This window comes from Buteo buteo, chromosome 13 (assembly GCF_964188355.1).
Source record: "Buteo buteo chromosome 13, bButBut1.hap1.1, whole genome shotgun sequence".
Classification (NCBI taxonomy): Eukaryota; Metazoa; Chordata; class Aves; order Accipitriformes; family Accipitridae; genus Buteo; species Buteo buteo.
This window is the reverse complement of record NC_134183.1, coordinates 9,149,036-9,167,813: the sequence shown is the minus strand read 5'-3', so window position 1 is coordinate 9,167,813 and position 18,778 is coordinate 9,149,036. Positions and strand designations below refer to the sequence as shown.

The window sequence follows — 18,778 nt, the reverse complement described above, 5'->3', positions numbered from 1 at the left end:
GTCCCTTCTCTCGGGACAGTGCCCCGCTGCCATGTCTGTGTCTCTTGTTCATGCTGACCCCAGTGTATTTTGTAGTCAGCTTTAACCTTGAAAGCTCTGAAATCCTTCCCGGCCCCTTTTGTCTTTGTTTAGGATTGCATTGCTTGGCATTCTGCTACCAATGTATTTTCACGGAGGTGGCTTTGCCGTTCATCTATCAGCAGCGAGTGTAATTAACTGTGGAGTCTGAGAATACACCTCTGATCAATGGATTGTGTCGTGGAGGTAATCTGTGTGGAATCTGCAGAGAATTCGCGAGCACTTGAATGCTCTGTATCTAATTGCCAGCCCTTGCCAGATCCTCTGTGTGCTTAATGAAGCACAGAGGCGAGGGGAGCGCTTGCGATGGGCAGTTCCACACTCCAGAGACAGCTCCCGTGCTGGGTCTGGTTTGCTATTGATAGGTAATATTGATCAAGCTACAAAGGTGAATATGCTGTCCTTGACATCATAACTCATGCTGCATAATTGTATCTTGTAACTCTGCAATGTTTAATCTGCTTTGCAAATGGAGGCAATGGAAGAGGTTAAATGGGAAGCGTTCCTTCTGGAGCACCAGCCGGCCTGAGCAGATTTCTGCCTGGAGTTCTCACCCAAATCTCACTTCTGCAGCACCATACCACCCGCTGGCTGCAAAAACAAATATGCGAGGTTGAGTTTTTCGCCAGATTGAGCTGATAGTGATGAAAAACATGCCTGTTAAATCTCTGGGGTTTTTTATAATTGGGGAGAAGTATCTCTGAGACAGATGGGAAACTGCAGTGACCTGTGCGGGCTGCAAACTCCTCCATGAGTGACTGGCATGGTATTGATCCTTTTTTGTTTCAGCACTTCACCATCAGAGGCACTTTTTTGGACGCCTGGTCTGGCTTGAAGAGTCTCTTCCTCCCTGTTCAGAAGCAGCTGATAGTAGTTGGAGTGAACTGGTCAGGCAGAAATCCTTTGTTGGTTGTAAAAAATAAAACCAAACTAAAAAAAAAAAAAAATAAATTCCGGGGGGGGAGGGGAGAGGGGCAGTAACCCCAAAGAACAATAGCCTGAAATACAGCTATTTAGTGTTGCTTGAGTTGCTTATTTGGAAATTTCAGGGGCCAAAGTCCTATGTGTCTGCAGGCAGGAGCAACTAAACTACTTCTTCCCTCTGTGCTGAGGTAAGATGTGAGTCCAGTCTTTCAGTCCTGCTGCACTGCCAAGGCCCCTGGAAAAGGTTTGTGCAGTGGGACCTAGTGTCTCCTTACCAACTGTGCCTGCAGGTTTGGTGTCCCACTGACAGCACTGGGCAGTGCTGTGTGATGCTGACCAAATCTGTGTGCTCATGTCAGATTTTGGGGCTGTGTTGGTTATAATGCAAACACTTCCACTTGCTCTGGGTTGCCAGCCCTCCGGCCTGGGAACATCTCATGTTCATGCCTCTGTCCCTGCCAGACAACGCTGGATTTGAACTGGCTGTGCATAGCAAAAGAATCCATTTCCCTATAGCTCTTCTGCCCAGTTGTCCTTCCCCCCCACCCCACCTTGTTCCCGATATGATGGCTGGGAATTGTTCTGTCTCCCTTATTAAAGGCCTTTTCCCAGTAGAGGCAGCAATTAGCACGACCCCCTTCTGTCATATTTGCATGGCCTAAAAACCCCAAAAGTGTTATTTCCCTTGATGGTGTGACTTCCCCATCACGTGGCGAAGGCTGTGTTGTGTGTTGGTGGCTAAACACAGGCTGGCTTTACATGGGCAGGGCAGAGAGCAGCAGTGCACAGCGGTGCTGTAAGCACTGCAGATGTTTTGGCTGTGCAGACTTCATGGTGCAAATTTCCAGACGTTCCCTGGGGAAGTGGTGTTTTGAGCTGGAAGGGAAGAGAGCAGACGGGAGAGGAGGATACAGTCACGCAGCCCTGAAACAGAGCCTGCTGTCAAAATAGGGATAATTTGGATTTTCCCCTTGGATCTCCACTGCTCTCCGGTGGACAGAATGCCAAACACATCTGGCAGCTCCGTCCCTTCACCCCTCACCTGGACAGATGAACGCAGCAGCCTTTCTGTGCTCTCTGCCAAAAAGGGCATTAGGAGCTGGCTGCAGGATGCTTTTCCCAGGCGCTCTGTCTGTGCATGCTGCCTTTGCTTGGGGTCAGTTCTCAGCAGGGCTGTGTCTTATTTCTTGTAGCTCCTTTTTCTGGAAGCAGGCTCTGGAGCCCTACTCTGAACTTGTATATGAAGTTAATGCCCTGCGTGTCCCGGTCATGTTCCCACATCCTTGACATACACAAGGAAGTGTTGCCGTGCTTAATAAAGCAGCTCTCAAAGAAGAGTAGCAGAAAGTCTTGGGGAACATGACATTGTGTGGTCTCAGCAGGTCACTGCTTATCACTTTTTCCCTCCATGTCATTCACGTGCTTGCTCTTTGTGTGTTTTCTTGGGGATAGGGACTACCTCTTGTTATGTTTTTGCCCCACAACTGGTACAATGTGGCTTGCATCCCCAGTGCAGCACAAATAACTGTCAGAGGCTGTGCTTCTGTAAGCACACTACATTTTTGCAAGGACTTCATCCATTCTGTTTTTAAATGACACAAGGAGTGTGGATCTCCTTAACTCCCATTGCATCTTCCCCATTGAATGGAGACTGGGATCTCTAGTCTCCATAGCTAACCGAAATTTTACTTTCCTGCAGTTCATCTTATTTCTAGTTACACAGTGTTGGGGGTCTTGAAAAAATTCTCATTCCTCCTTGGTTTTTAATCCCCTTGAGTATGTATAGGCAGTGTAGCGTCCCCTAAGTGATGTAAAGAAAGTTAAAGATCTTAGCAATTTTAGAGTATAATAGAGTTTTGACTGGGCTGGGAGAAGTACAAAAGATTAAAACAAACCCATCCATTTTGAGATACTGACCCCACAGCTCCTTTCTGTAGATTTCAGTGTTTGTATCTTTTCACATTTACAGGATGGTCATTGCGGAAAAGTGAACAAAGCATGCTCCTGGGAGCCAGGACTCTTGGGTTCTCCTTTCCTCTCTGTTATAGGGCCGCAGAGGAGAATCAGTTCCTCAACACTTTTAATTTCTGCCTCTGTAAATAGGGATAATGCAATAGCCTTGGAATTGCCCTCTTAGAAGTGATAGGTCAGTCTGGAGAGTGATTATGGGCATTTGGTGCTGGAGGTCTGTCTGCTCAGGTGAGCTGGGCACTGAGGTGCACTTGCAGAGGAAGATGCAGATATATACCTGATTGTGGGTGTGGGGTTTTTCTTCCCTGTATCCTCTGCACCCTATTCCTGATGTGTGCATGTAGGGTAGTCATGATTGCTGTGACATGTATATGGGTAAAACCTTTGCCTCAGACCAGGCTGGCAATAATCAGAATGTGCAACAGCCTTCCCCCAATACTGACAAAACGTCTGTGCAGTGATGTTTGTGTGGTGGTCTCACAGGTGTGCTCCGTGTGATCCTCTGCCTGTGCTGCAATAAATGCAGGAATGAGGAGAACAGATCAGGATAATAGGCATAGGTATGGCAGGGCTGAGGTCTGGGCTGAGCATGCCACTGAAGAGTCTTCCAGCAGATGAGCACGTCCCCTGTGAATTGGGATTTAGTACTGTGTTATTAGAGATGACACTGTGAGATTGCTGTTGGCAGAACATCATTTACATTGACAGTTGTAGCAGCTTGCTGCAGCAGTGTCCCAGGAAATGTATTTTTCAGCCAAATATTTGTATGAAATATGATAACAGGGACAGTGCTTGGAGGCAGCTGAAACACCTTCATGTTTTTTATTCTTTTGGTGTTTGTATTGTAGTGGCTTGCAGTTACCAAGGGAGAGCCTGGCTCTGGGTGCTGGGACCTGGGTGGTTCCTGCTCCAAAGGGCTGTAGGAGAATACAGCTATTGAATGGGATGAGCTTTGGAGATGGAGGGGAAGGTGGTGATGAAGTGAGCAGCACTCGCAGTTGGCCACCACCTCGCAGAAACAGACGTGCTGTTACCACAAGTGGATTTTCAGTCCTTGCATGTGCGAATGACATGCTGGATGCTGGGTTGGCTCTCAGCCTGAGCCCTGATGACACATGCTGTGCTCCCCTCGCAGTTTTGAACTCGGATACTGTGCAGTCTAGGGACAGGGAAGTTCAGATTTGGGTCAGTGCTGCTCTGGTCTGACCTCCCTGACTGCAGCCGGGTGTTGATCCCATTGTCTGTGCTGCCCTTGATGGCAAAGGGCAGCATTAACTAGAGTGCGGTGATGGTCCCACCTGGTCAGGGGTGGTCTTTCTCCAGCAGGAACCCATGCGGCAGAGGCAGCAGGGCCCTGTGGTGTTATGGGGGGCAGAGCTGCGGGGGGAGAGCTTCCACAGCTGTGTTTGTGGGCACAGGAGGCTGCTAAAGGCTGTGCTTCTGGGATGCAAGAGGGTCATGGATATGCATAGAGAGAGGAGACATGGGTTGGGATAAGACAGCTGTATGTTTACTGTGAGTTGTTGATTTAACCAGCAAGTGATGCTTCACCTCTGGAGAAGGGAACATTCCAGTTCCAGCCTGCAACTGCTGTGTCCTTGTTCCATGTGCCTCTTCTGCTGGGCACAGATCTCTGTTGCTTTTCCCCTCTCTTCTTTTAGCATCCTGTTTTTCTTTGCCCTCTCCTCTTTCACTTTACTAACAGTTAAGCAGGGAACTGCTCTCCACTTGACATCCCTAAAGCTCAGCCATGAGGACTCTGTTTATGTGTGTTTTGAAGCTCCAGTTTCCTGGGCAGCAGGTATCTGAAGCTGTTTGCATAATGCATCTGCTGGGTTGTGAAAAATGCTCTTGATCCTTCTCTGTGGCAGAGGATGCTAAGCAAACCATGGTAAGTGTGAATTCAGAGAATGGCAAGATCAAGGAATAGATACACAGCATTTCTAGCTTAATAAATAGATCTTTAAAGCCTAACATGAGCTGTAAACTTTCACTCCATTTCCCTTTTACTGAGCGTAGCAATGCTAGTGATTTCAAGCACGCATGGAACAGGATTGAGACCACAGATTTTGGGTGAAACTTGTGAAGGGCTGGTGCAGACATGCGTCAGGCACCCACCCAAACACACAGCTCTCTCTTTGGCTGGAGTTCGTACGGGGCCAGCATACATCACACCACTCATGTCGCCGAGAGAAAGCTTCTCGTAGCTCAAGTGTCAGCAGCCTGTTCCCAGGAGCCGGAGGGGGAGTTTCAGCTCAGCTGTCTGTGAAGTTCGGTGGGGCTATGATATGCCATGCTCCTGACAGCTCTAGCAGCCTGCGGTGACAGAGGGTTTGATACAAAATTCAGAGCCCTCACCTCCCATTAAGCAGAACAGCTAAGCCCAGGGTTGGCACTGAATTGAGTGGCAACAGAGGTGTCAAGGATAATAGAACAGAACAAGGGATGTACAGCTGGGAGTAGGTGAGCTGTTTCCAGGTCCTGAGGGGAAACTGGTCTCTCCTACATGCAACGTTGGCTATGCATGATGTTTGGAGCTGTCAGGTATGGCCAGACTCATGTGTTACAGACAGCTCTGCCTCTGACTCCTGAAGACCAAGGATGGTGGGATTCAGGGATGGTTTGCAGTCTTCCAGCATTCTCCACATGCAGCTCTTATTAATCCAGATCTGCTGTGCTTTTGAGGCTTCCTGAAATAAGAGCTGGTATTTGGTAAGTCTGTGACTGAAGCAGGGTTTAAGTGTCAGGCTTCATTCAGCTCTCCTCTGAGCATCTTTTGGTGGTGGTATAACCGTGTGGTGCATCAGCACATCTGCACTGCAGGGATCACACCTGGCCTCTCCCAGAGGGTATTGAACTGGCTGAGCCTGCACTGTGAGGCTGGAAGGGAGCTAAGAGTAGAGATCATAATTAGGTCAGCAGCTTGCAGTGGGCTGTGGGACAGGAAGGTTGATGTGGTTGGGTTCCTGATGGCACTTGTTAATTATTAATTGTCTGTGTTACAGCGGAGCCTCAGTAGCTCTCTGAGGTCGAGGGCTAGCAGTACCCTACGGCACTTACAGCATCCTAACAGCTGGAGTGAAGATGTTGCAAGCGTCCAGAGGCATAGCAAAGCTCATGGTCCTGTTGCTTTAGACATGGGACAGACATACGGAGGAGGCTTGTCCCTGGCTCAAAGACCCACCAGTATCTACAGGCCCAGTGGTGCTAAGGAACAAGAATGGTGTGAGTCAGCCCAGATCGTGGGGGAGGCTGAATCAGGAGCTGAGCCGTGCTGCTCTGAGCCCTTGCTTGGATATCTGGGATCCCAGGGATCGCTCAGGACCCAGCTGGGAGTTTGCCTTCAGTAACTGAGAGATGCTTTTGCCCAACTCTGTTTCCAGTGCAGCCAAGGGGCAATGCCACACGGATTGTGGACTAGATTGAGAAGCAGGAAAGAAAAGAAGGATGGGATAAGGAGGGGCAGGTAGTGTTACCAAACACTGTGTCTTCAGGCACGGTCTTAGACAGATCAAGGCTCTCTGCAGCACTCAGCAAGTGTCCAGCCGGAGGGCTTTGACAGAATCTTTGGATATCACTAATGATCTTTCCCCATGGAAAGCCAGCTTTCCTTCCAGACTTTTCCTAGAAAAACAGATTTGTATTGTCCTGAGTTAATGCAGATGCATCCATCTGCTTTTAGTTCTTCCTTCCAAGTTGGCAGTCTTTGTTTGCTGCCAGACTGTGTTACTGTAGGCTCCCAGCATGTTGTGTGTTTGAAGCGTAGCTTGTAGGAAGCATTCTGTGTACCTGGCATCAGGGAGACCACACTATGAGGTGGCTTCCCATAATGTTTCTCTTTTCAAAGCCGTGTATGACAGTAATGTGAATTGGCCATCTCTGGCAGACGGAATGGGGCAAAGCAACAAGCCCTGGTGGTGAAAAAAGTAGGTTGTGTCCTTCTGCACAGCCTAGGGCCTTCAGCCTGTTGCCTCTCTGCTGTGACTAGATGTACGTGAGTTGCAGATAGATCTGATGTTGCAAATAAATCTGAACTGCAAATAGATCTGATGAAATAGGTGTCAGCCCCTGGGAAACATCAGCCTCTGAGCACAAGGAGGAAGTTACTGGAGTGAATTGGCTCCAGTCACTGAGACAAAGTGAGGTGACTGACTAAGGAGGAATTTCAGGGCTTGTGACCTTGAGCCAGAAAGACCTTCACTTGACCATCTCTCTGCCTCCTTTCTGTGCAAGAGGTAGCAGAGTATCTTTACTTGCCTTACAGCCTTTTTTCTTGGAGATTTCTTCTGCGTCATCCTGGAGGGTGGTGTGCTGGCCTAGGAAAATGACGAAGAGAGCTGGTGTAATGATGGGTAAAGAAGTGTGGGAATGTTCCCACTGAATCCCAGAGACTGGCAAGCTTAGGTCCCCAGGGCCATTTGGTGTTTACTGATTTGGAGAGAGTCTACATTTAAATCTCTGATACTGTGGCTTTTGTTAAGGGTCTTCTGATGCTCTCTGGCTATTACTTTTGCACCTTCACTTTATGAATTAGCTAAGTTACAAACTGAGCAGATGGAGTCGTGGAGATGCCGAGAGATGTGCTGACAGCAGCACAGTGAATTAGTGGCACAGATCACATCAAGGAAGGGGTCTGGTTATGCCCTTGTGCTGCTGAGAATGGTGTGTTGCAGTAGCATCAGTGTTGTCAGCTGTGGGACATGCCTGGTGTAGTGTGGTGGTTCCTGTTCTGGTGATAACTTTGCAAAGCGTCCTCCTGTAGCCCTTGTCTGTCTTGTCTGTGTTTTTGGCAGCTGCTGGGGAATGGCTGGAGCTTGCAGTGCTTTAAGGCCTCATCTTTAGTAACATAAGCTGTCTGGGTCTTAGGGTTAGGGCAGTGAGACTGCTCTGCCATTCTCTAAACTGCTTCAGAGACACTGAAGTACCTCTGCTCCTTTCTTCAGTACTACTTGTTGTTGGTCTCTCATCCAATGTAGAGGCTTAACTCCTACTGTACACTGAATAACTTTCTTTTAAGGAGTTTGTTTGCACTAAGGTCTGTGAAAATGTGCCAAGAATGGTTAAAGGCTTATTAATTAATAGTTATTATCTAAAATGGTGACATTATCAATGCTGTTCCAGCACAGTCCTTCTGGTAGGTCTCAGTTTCCACTGTGCCCTGAACTTGGGTTTCCTATTGCCTCTGCCACATTCTGGCTTGTGGACTGCTTCTTCTGCCTCCCAGAAACTCTCTGTGATATATCTTCAGGTTTCTGAGGATTCAGATATGTGGCCTGAGGTCTCCAACCCTTTGGCTAACTTGGGCCTGTGGCAGAAAACCAGAAGAGCCCTAATTCTCGTAAGAAGCAGCAGCTGTCCTTGTGCAGTGGGGCTACAGGGCTGCATGACCATGATGGCTGTCGGCGTGGCACCTCCTGGTTATTTTGCCTAGCTCCTGCTCGGAGCGGTGCAAATGTAGGTGTTTCCAAGCGCTTGCTGGGGAAGCGAGCAGGAATTCGTCGTGCAGTCTGGCTGGCTCCCATCCCTTTTGGCGTGATGAAGAGCAGTTCCAAATGCATGTACACAAACAGAGAGCCAATGTTGACAGCTTTACAGGAGGTAGAGTGGTGGGTAAAGTACACTCCGACTGCTTTGCAGCAGAGCTAAACGTACCCTGGACGTGTAAAACTCCGTACCCTGAAGGATCAAGGGTTTGGGGAAGAGCGCCCTAAAAATCCAATGCAATTTCTGGAAACCTTCTACTGCTGTGTTTTTCTGGGCTTCTGGTTATGTACAGCTCAGGGTGTCAACTTGTGACTGAGCTAGTACATTAAAGGATTTAATTTCTGAGCTGAAATCTGTCAGCTGTATAAAGAAGTCGAGGCGAATGAAAGAGGACTGCCTGATGGCCCTTCTGCCTGTCTGGACTGGGATCTGTGTGCTCCCCAGGCTTCCAGACACAGGACCTAGAGCTGGGGAAAATGTTTAACAAGCTGTTTCTCAAGCCAAGTGAAAAGCAGTTCCTAGAGCAGCTCCTCCTGCCACACGTGGCATGTAACATGTTCCATGGAGAGACACCAGAAGCTGTGGCAGATGCTGGTCTGAGGAATGTGTCCAGGTAGTAAATGAACACTCCTCATTCAAACTCATTAATATCTCTCTCTCTTTTTTTTTTTTTTTTTAAATCATAGAAGTGGGTTTTATCTATAAAATTCTCCATTTTGCATGTACGTATATGCGGACATTAAAGGAGCAGGTTTTGTGCCAGCTGTTAGAAGTGTAGGTTGCACCATGTATTTTGGGATCTGTTTGCTGACTTCTTTTTTGGGGATTTTGTGATAGTAGTTTGAGGTACAAGTGCTGTAGGTAGAGGTCTCTTAATAGCGCTAAGAAAGTGATTGAACTTCTGTGTTTTAATAGTTTCTGCATGTTTCTTTGGATGCTGCTTTAAAGATGACAAATTACGTGTAGCTGCTCTGCTGCAGCACTAACTTAATAAGTAGGAAGAGAGACTCTGTCTCTATTCCAGAACACGGAGATAAATTCTTCCCTGTTCAGCTTCTCTGTTAAATGTTTGCATTGACAAATGCATAACTGCTTACAAAACGTTTTGAAGATATGAGGTAAAAAGACAATACAAAACTGATTTACTGAGCTCATTTATATTATTGGGCAGAAAAAAACTTACGCCAATACAGTGTCACTTTTGCAATAAAAGCTGGGCTCCTTTTCAGCCTTCCTTCAGAGATGACTTGTGCGCTGACCCAGGCACACTGCAGCTGCCTGAAAAGGGAAAGAAGGGAGCATTTCTGATGACGGAGGCTGTGGGCACTGGTGCTGCCAGATTGCGTTGGGACAACTTTTGCACTTCCAGTACCCAGGCATTGTCAGTACTGGAATTTCTGCTGAGGCATGCATCTAAAAGCTCCTGTAAGGCTTGTGGGCTAAAGCCTGATCCTCTGCAGAGGAGGAGTTTTCAAGGCTGAGAGCAATCAAAGGGGTACCAAATGTTTGGTGAATTGAGTCCATGATCTTGTAACCAAAAGTCATCCTTCCCCAACTTCAGTGACAGGAAAACAGAACTTGGATCCAAACTGCCACAGTGGCTGGTGTAGCAAAGGTGGAAGAAAAACCCAAAGAAGCAAATGGTAATTTTTGGAAAGGATGCATGGTTGTGAGAGCTGTGTTTGGGGAGAAGAGAAGAGGAGGCAGTGTTTGACTTGTGATACTTTGGGGAGGCCTGAATTGTAGGGTGTTGGAAGGGCAGCACCCAGCATCTCTAGCCACATCTGAAGAATCACTGGTGCCAGTCCTCTCTTGGCTGCTTTGCTTTCCTGTTTGCAAAGCTGTGCCTTGCTGTATTCAGATGAAAATAGTTACAAAAGAAGAAATGCTTATTGCTAAGTGTGCTCAGGTTTGAGATCTGATATTGTTTATATTGCCCCCAAAGCAGATATGCCAAAGTGCTAGGATATAGTTAGGCAAGCGTCCTACCTAGAGATGTTGCGTGCTAGTTATCTCCTGTCCTGGGTCTAGCCCAGAAGTAGAAATAAATTGTAGATAAATTTCCAGGATGGTGTAAAGTGAGGAGGAAGGCAGGTGTGGAGGATGTTTTTTTTTCTCCTCCATGGTTGCTGTCAGCTTTCTCCCTGAACAGTCCAGGAGGTCTGTGAGTTGTGTGAGAAAAAGGAGAGAGCTAGGGAGCAGGAGTAGGACATGCTCTGCAAACATAGTGCCTGCATTTTTGAAGGTGTGCTTTGCAATGGGTAATTTGCTCCTTTATTGTCTGTAGAATAACAGCAGTGACAGCATTGACTTTCTCTAATGAACAGCTGCTCAGTGCTAGAATCTATTCCCAGAGGAGGCTCGCAGGGATGAATAAGGTTTCATGCTCCTCCTCCAGAGAGGGTGAGAAAGTTCGCAGAACAGAAGATTGTTGCTTGATTGTTGGATATCTCCAAATCTTGAACTGCTGACAGCTGAGAGCTGAATGTGTCACCATGCAAGTCATGTTTAACCTTCCAGCACTTTCGCCGAGGCAGGGTGTTTATAGAGTCGGGAGAGAGGTGTTAGTTCCTGTCCAAGAAGTCATCCTCTTGTCACTGCAAACGACAGTCACAAATTGGCTGAACAAAAAAGCATTTCTCCTGTTGCACTGCCTGAATTCTTTGGTGATACTCTGCGCTAACAAGAGCAGGGAGGCAGGAGAGGATAGCTGATGAATTATGGATGCATTAGAGGCAGACCCAAGTTGTAAACTCTTGGAGTTTGAAATCACTTGTGTATGTTATAACTCAAGCTATGACTTCAAATAAACATTTTGAGCTTTGTCCCAGGCAGCTCCCCATAGTGCCTCCCTTCCCATCCCTGCTCACAGTTCTCCTTCACTTTGAAATGATACAGATTGGATTTTTAGAGGTTAGGCAGCCTGTGTACTGAGGTCTGTCTGGCATGCTCACTTGCTGTCTCAAGGTTCCCTGTACTCCCCTCCCCACCTCCTTTTGGTTTTATACTACGCTTGATCATAAGCAATTTGTTTTATTTCCTCTGTGCCTGCCCACCACCAGGCCCTGGAACCCAACTCCAGATGCTGAAAGATGCCTGTGAAAGCAATGGTACAAAGAAGTGGAGCACCCAAATTTGGCCTGACTTTTGTGTTTCATGACAGGAAAGTGGAAAAATGCATAAACTGAGAAGTCTTCTGTCATGAATTGCTCGTAAACAATAAAACTTGGGGAATATTTTGAAATATTTCTACAAATTATCATTAAGTCTTGTCTCTTACTCTGTGATGGCACCCTTGCTGTCTTCCTGTGCAAACACAAGCGTGTGGACAGGTTGAGTGTGGACAGGTTGACGAACTGTGCAGGAAAAGTGCCACCTTCTTTAACTCTTTCAGTGCCCAGAGGATTTCTCTCAGTCCTAGTGCACTACTCCAAGTCATCCCAGAGCTGCATTTGGCACCCTACAGGCATTTTTTCAGTAAAAGAGGGTAAAACTGATCCATCTGATTCAGAAGGGCAAAAAGTCCACAAAGGCCATCAGCGACAGCAAGTTTTGATATGAATCCATGGGTTGTGCCTTGGGCTGTGCAAAGCTTTTGCCTAGAGCAGTTTTGCTACTTGGAGAGACAAAACAAAGCTGGGGGGCAGTGAGAAGTCTCAAAGATGAAGTTTTAGATAGCAGCACTGTGGAAGCTTTTAGTACCACAGAATGGACAGCATGGTGCAGGTGCATTCAGTGACCTGTTTTGTTCAGGCAGTGAAAGATGTCTTGGAAACTGCAGCTCTTTTTTCCTTTGCCTCTAACAATATTCCCTCTTGACCTGAAATTATCTTACTGGTAGTGGAGACAAAAACGTTTTAATCTTTGATGTTTGTTGGAATCCCCTGTGTGGAGGTTTTCCTGGTTAGCTTAGTACCATTCTTGGGAACTCTTCAAACCGAATGAAACCCAGTTCATAGCAGTTAACCTATGATCCATCCCGTCCAACCAGCCTATTGAGACAGCAAGTGAAAAAAGTACTCTAAAGGGGGCTCAGTTTAAGGAGGAGCTTGACTTGTAGGCTTGCTCTGACAGACCCACAGTGAAATACAAAGCTGAAGAGAAATGCGTTTGTGTGTGCAAGTGCTGTATGGGGCATTCATCCATGCACACACACAGGAATGTACTGGGAAAGGAAGCAGAACTGTTTGGTTTTGTAATATAATTTCAATAATAATCAGTGACAAACAGACGTAGGGTCTGGGCTAATATGTTTTCCCAATAGTTTTTCAAGGCTGAAACCAGAGTTTTGGCCAAGGGAGAAGGAAGCAGAAATGGATGTTTGAGCTACAGATCCCTGTGGCTGTTTCCGCTCTTGGTTGTCAGAGAGACCTTGAGTTGTGCCCTTGGATTTGACTGTCAGGAAGCCCCAATATCAGCTCTCTTTCTACCTTCTGCAGAGTGAGTATGGAGCTAATAAGTAGCTAATCGTCAGCCCTTTTGGGTTGCCTGGCCTGTTTTCTACTGGCTGGCTACGTGGCCACCAGCGAGCTCCTTGCTCTTTCCCTTCCCAAGTACCCAGGGTGTGGGACAGGCAGCACCAGAGGGAACGTCGGCATGTGGTGCTGCTGCAGGACTGTTCAGGGTGAGGGTGGAAGTGTTTTGCTGGTCCTTCCCCAGCCAGCAGAAGTGTGAGGCCCCAAGGAAAGGTGAAGCTATAGGCTGTGTCTTTACAGCTTTGCTTCACAGTGGCTCTGCTAAACCAGGAGATTGTGGAGCTGGGCTGATGGCTCCTGGGGCCATTTCAGAGTGAGGGTTTGTGCAGCTCATAAAATCCCTCTCCTGGTGACTGGCAGCACTGCAAGCCAGCTGTCTAGGGACCGAGTGATGTGATCTCAGGTATGGGACAAGTGCCTTCACATGAAGTTTCTGTAACCTGTAAGGTGTCTTTGCCGGCTGGCACTTGGGGCCATGCATCTGAATCCAACAGATGAGTGTTTAAGTCAGGTTTGAGGAGCTTTCTCTCTTCCTCAGCCCTAAGCTTGGTAGAGAAAGCTGCTTGGAAATCTGGCAGGGAATGTATAGCCATCTGGCTGGTGGTTTGGTTTTTTTTTCTCTAGATTTATTTTTTTCCCCCAGCACTGCAGAAAAGGACAGCTTTATGCACACAGACGCATTTCAGCCATGTTCTGCCCAGCAGGTATGTGAGCAGCCGGTGATATTGGGTAAAGAAGCTTACTCCTGTGCTAGGCTGGAAGTCTGTTCCTGTATACTTCTGCTCCCAGGACCTGGGGTGTAGGCTGCTGCTCTGTTTCTTTTCATCAAAAGCTGCTGTGGCCCCACAATGGGTGATGGGTGTCTAGGGTGGCAGTTGAGGCTTGCAGAGCCCTGCGCGGGGTGAGCCGGGCCTGAGCCTGTGGTCTGTAGAGATGTGCGACCGCGTCTAGCCGTGCTGCCAGCCCCTCAGCAGAGAGCAACTCCTCACTTGGCTCCTTTGCAACTCTTTTCCCAGCTCACTCTTAAAACCAACTCCATCATAACCTGTTCGTTTCTCCAGTGTCTTCCCAGCACTGTGGCCTTCCCTGTAATGGCTGCTATAGAAGCCTTTTCCTTTGCTTCTGGTGCTTTCTCATGTGTTTCCTTCCAAATTCTGGCTGGAAAGCTCCTTCTCCTTGTTCTTTTTCCAACGTTGCCTCATCCCTCTCTGCTGTATGTGGTAGAGAAAGGGTAGAGGCCTCACATTAGTAATGTGCTGAGTAGCCTCACCGATCCAGCCGGGTCTCGCTGGAGTCCCTGCGCTCAGATGTTTTGCAGGACTAATGATTACTTGTGGATTTTAGTGCTTTGTTGAACTGGAACTGGAGTTAAAAGAAAGCTGCTGTTCCAAAGAGCCTTGCATTTCTCTTATCCTTCAGCTTACGTGCCTGTTGTGGAAGCTCTCATGCCTGTTTTTGCATTAAGCCCATTTTCTGTCTCAGTAGTTCTCAAACCCGGCCTTGGTGCCACAGTTAAGAGTGGTCAGGACTTTGATCTGTTTGTCAATGAGGCCTCTGAATCCATAGTCTTATGTGGTTTCCTCTTGTCTCTGTTCTGTCCCCCAAGTTGTCCTGCTGTGTCTGGACGTGATGACTGTGAGGCTGGAAGTGTAGGCATGAACGATGTGAACAGCTAACGTACGTGAATTTAGCAAAGCCCTGGCCAGCCCACACTGTGCTGTAAGCACAAAAGGAGATTGTATGTGCCTGTACACACCAGGCCCTCTGTGTAGCATACTTGTTCCACTGGAAGGAGGATAGCTGGCTTGGCTTTTCCTTTGTGCCCCATGGCAGCTCTTATTGCTGGTGTTTGCCCAGGGTTTGGGTTACAGTTCAGTGTGGTCCAGCCCTTGCCCCCGGTAGGGGACCGTGGGTGCTCCTCGGTCTCTGCTTCCATCTGCTGGACAAGCAGTGGCTCCTGCTCTCTCCTGTTTTCCCTTGGTGCCTCAGGGATTTTGCTAGGTCCTTTTAAACTGTACTCACATAATACTACAGATGGAAATCCCTTTCATGCATGTATGGACTGCAAGAAAATTTCACTTTTGGACCAACTCTCTTTGGCAAGACTGCTGTGCTAGAGTAAATGGCAACGAGCCTGGAGATGGGCTGAGCGTGGCATGTTCGGTGCAGCAGTGTGTAGCCTCCTACCATGCAGGCAGGCCTTCATGCTGAGGCCAAAGCTTCTCTGGTTTATATTCACAAGAAAGTCAAGTATGAACGAGTGCTCCTTGGATGCCACATGAACGGCCAGTGTGGGCCATGCCAGAGGTCCAGCCATTGCAGTGCCATCTTGAAAAGTGACCACAGCAGATGCAGGAGGAAAGCATGTAAAAAAAACTGGGCAGGGAGGACATGGTGCTTTCCTTGGACATCTCCTTCAGCATCTGACAGTCAGGGATGTGGGAACATCTTGGGCTGGAGACTGCAGTGAGACCTTCGTATTTAAGAGTTCTGGTAAATGTGTCCTTCGTGAACTTGTCCAAACCTCTTGGTTTTTGAACTGGCAGCATCTTGAGACAGTGAGTTTGTACTGTGCAAAAAGGTCCTGCTTTCATTTGAGACCTGCTGCCAACAACTTTCTCTGCTAGATCATGGGAGCACCTGGAGCAGGCCTAAGAATTACTTGTACTATGTGACTCATCTGCAGTTATTTTTCTCTTCATGAGGACAACAACAAAAGTGTCCCTCAGAGTTAGACATATTTGGGAGAGCTGGAAGAACAGGGTTGCTGCTGTTGAGGGTCGTGAATAGTCTGGTCTGCTCAAGAGTGCTCCGGTTGTTTTCATCTCACAACAGAAGTTTGGCTGCTGCAAAGGCATTTCCTTAACCTTCCCTTAACCTCTGCTCAGCAGTGGGCAAACACAGGCAGAAGGTTCATTTCAAGCAAAAAATCCGCATCCTGTTCTCAAGACATTGTGCAACGTAGCCTATAGATGTTCCTGTAAACGTTGCTTGATTTATGTGTTGGCTGTTCATCTGTGCATGTATAAGCTAAATAGCACGCTCTCCTCTAGATGTATAATGACCGATTTAGTCTTTGTACTATCAGGTGAAGGCCTGGACACAGAGGCTTGACCTCTCTTTGTTGCAGTTTACAGTACAGCATCTAGATGTTAAAATTTCTTTAACCAAGTTCTAGATTATTTCTGCGCTGTTACAATGCCTTGGCAAAGGGTGTGTTGTGTTGCTGTTGCTCTGTTTGAGGATAGCAGCGTCTTGTTTCATCTAATTAACAAACATCCATTTAGCAACAATCAATGAAGGTGCTGTATTGAAACTTTATTTTCCATGTGAAAATCCTGATATTAATTTTTACTAGGGCCAGCATGATTAGAGTAAATCTGCAGGGCATCCCTTTGTTCATTTCTTTAGCAAAAATATTGTAGTCATATAGAAGCAAGACCTGCTTTTCTCCTTCCAGTGGGCATGAACCATTACCACACGTGAGACTACCTGGGGAAGCGTGGCCGAGGTGTCTGGGCTCTAAGTTATGTGTTTTTCTAGGGACTTTGCAATTTGGAAAGACAGACTTTTCTTTTTGTTTTTGACATTAGGTTCCCAGCCAGCAGGAGGAGATGTCACCATCCTCGCTGCTCCGGAGAACACCACGGTGGTGGCGGGGGAGAGCGTGGTGATGGAGTGCATGGCGGCTGCTGATCCCACCCCCTTCGTCTCCTGGATACGACAGGGTGAGCATGAAGGACAGAATTAAGCTTTTGTTGTCAAGAGGAACCTATGGATACTTTCTTTAAAAAAAAAAAAAAAAATCAATGAAAAAGCAGAAAAATCTGTGGGACAGGAAGGGTGCTTGTTACTTCAGTACCTAATGATGCAGGTGGTGTTGCAGTGAAGGGTGTCCTTGCTAAACTGGAATTGCTAATTAAATCTAGAAGGTTACAAAGCACACAGTTCACTTTATAGTTGTTTGACCTGTGAAATATGTGAAGTTCTAGTGCCTGGATTCCTTTTGATCTAAATTAGTCATTCTCATTGTATGACCTTGAGGAGTGAAGGTCATGAGATGGGGTCAGGTCTATGCCACTCCTCCAGGGACTCAGAGGTTAGTAGGGATTCTGTGGAATCTGCCATTGCATTGGAGAAATAACCTGTATTATCTTGCAGGATTATAAAACATGGTAAGATCTGTTAATAATTGGAGTGACTGGGTGTGTTGATGGGAGGTTTTTATTAAAAAATATTACTGTGGTCAGATTGGTAGTGGAAGGATTGAGAAGATGCTTAGGTCTCATCAGAGGTGTACAAATGAGCCAGACTGGCATATGTTACCCAGGGCTGATAGCCTAAGTCACGAGTAGGATGCTAGTGTCACTTCACTGAGTGTCACATCCATCAGATGTCTTTCAGAGGCTCTGACTGAAGATGTTCTCAGCTCAGGAGTCAATTCTTCCCCAGAAAAAGCTCTCAGTCATTTTCATAAATCCGGGTCACAATTTAAGACTCCTCTCCCCTGTAACCATTTATTGTGCTTGGTCTTCAGCCCAGACTTGTCCACAGGCAGTGATTTTAGTGTATATAAATATTTCCTCTTCCCCACAAAAAAGGAGCAAAAAAAATCTTAGAGGATACAACTTTGGAAGTCAAATCAGCAAGGATTAAATGTTCTGGCAGAAATGTTTCTGGTTTATCCTGTGCACTTCTCAATTACAAATACTCAGTTTTCCCATGCTAGATTGCTTATTGCTTTACTGAGAGCTACTGATGCCCATAGTAGAGTAGATATTATTAGAGTTAATTATCACTATGAAAGTTTTTTGGATGGGAGAAAGAGGAGGGGGAAGGGGGGAAAGGCTGATGAAACAGTTCCTCACATGCTTTATTTTAAAGTGGTGCTTGGTCCCCCTCTGCTTCCTGGTGTGGACTCTTCAGTTAGAAAAGATGGATTAACAGTGCTATCAATTCTGTGTTATACAAGCATGTTTCTTTCCAAGACTTCATTAGGGAGCAGGCTGGGTTACTGGACAATTAGTCATGTAGATAACACTGAAGATTGTACCTCCAGGTTGCCAGTTTGGCTCTTGCCAGCCTTGGTGGTGTCAGCTAATTGCTACCATCTGGAGTCAGATTTTCAAACCGCTCCAGTGCAAATGGGGTCCACAGGTTTTTCTCCTCCTCTGAGCATGCAGCCACTGAACTGTGAGGCCATCTAAAGACCCCCAAAATGGATGGAGAGGGCTGAGGATCTGATCTCAGCTGCATTCCCTGCTGATGGTGCTAAGTAGGTGCAGCTGCTCACAGTGGAGGTGGAGAGCTTGCTTCTGTCTCGAGGTACAGGCTCAGCTGAATTTGTGAGAGCTAAAGGCAGGCCAGTGCTGGTTTTTGCTGTCTGAAAGACGTTTGTGCTTCTGCAGGTGGAGAGGGACAAGGTCTAGTGTTGCACAGTACTGCACAAATTGGCTGGCTCTCCCAGTCTGCTAACTTGTGCCAGAGCTGGCCATGGGTGCCTCACCTCCCATCCAAGCCTTTCCTTGGCCAGTCTGTGCTTGCCCACACTCTCTCCCCAGCTCTTGGCTTTGCTTCCCCATACTCGTTCAGAGATGCCAACGCCATGGTCCCCATGTTTCTCACATCAGAGCAGTGCTGAGAATAAGCGGTGCCAAGAATAAGCAGTGCCCAGCACCGGCCTACTGCCTTGTCCATGACATGCTGAGGAACCTAGGGCTACTTGAAGTTGTAGAAGGACAGCTCAGCTTCTGGCCAGGGAGCTGCGGCCACCCTTTCTTCCTCCTTCCCTACTCAGCAGTGCTGAGCATCTAGCCAGGAGAATGGGGAGAGGGCAGCTCATGGCC

The 18,778-nt window shown here is 47.3% G+C and overlaps 1 protein-coding gene across 1 annotated transcript in view; it reads left to right on the top strand.

The window, feature by feature from the left end:
- The window catches only part of IGDCC4 (immunoglobulin superfamily DCC subclass member 4), a 100,442-nt gene that overhangs the window by 50,470 nt on the left and 31,194 nt on the right, over positions 1-18,778 (top strand). The window contains exon 5 of the mRNA XM_075044605.1: positions 16,526-16,660. Within this exon, the coding sequence (XP_074900706.1) occupies positions 16,526-16,660 (135 nt within the window). The remainder of the gene's footprint in view (positions 1-16,525; positions 16,661-18,778) is intronic.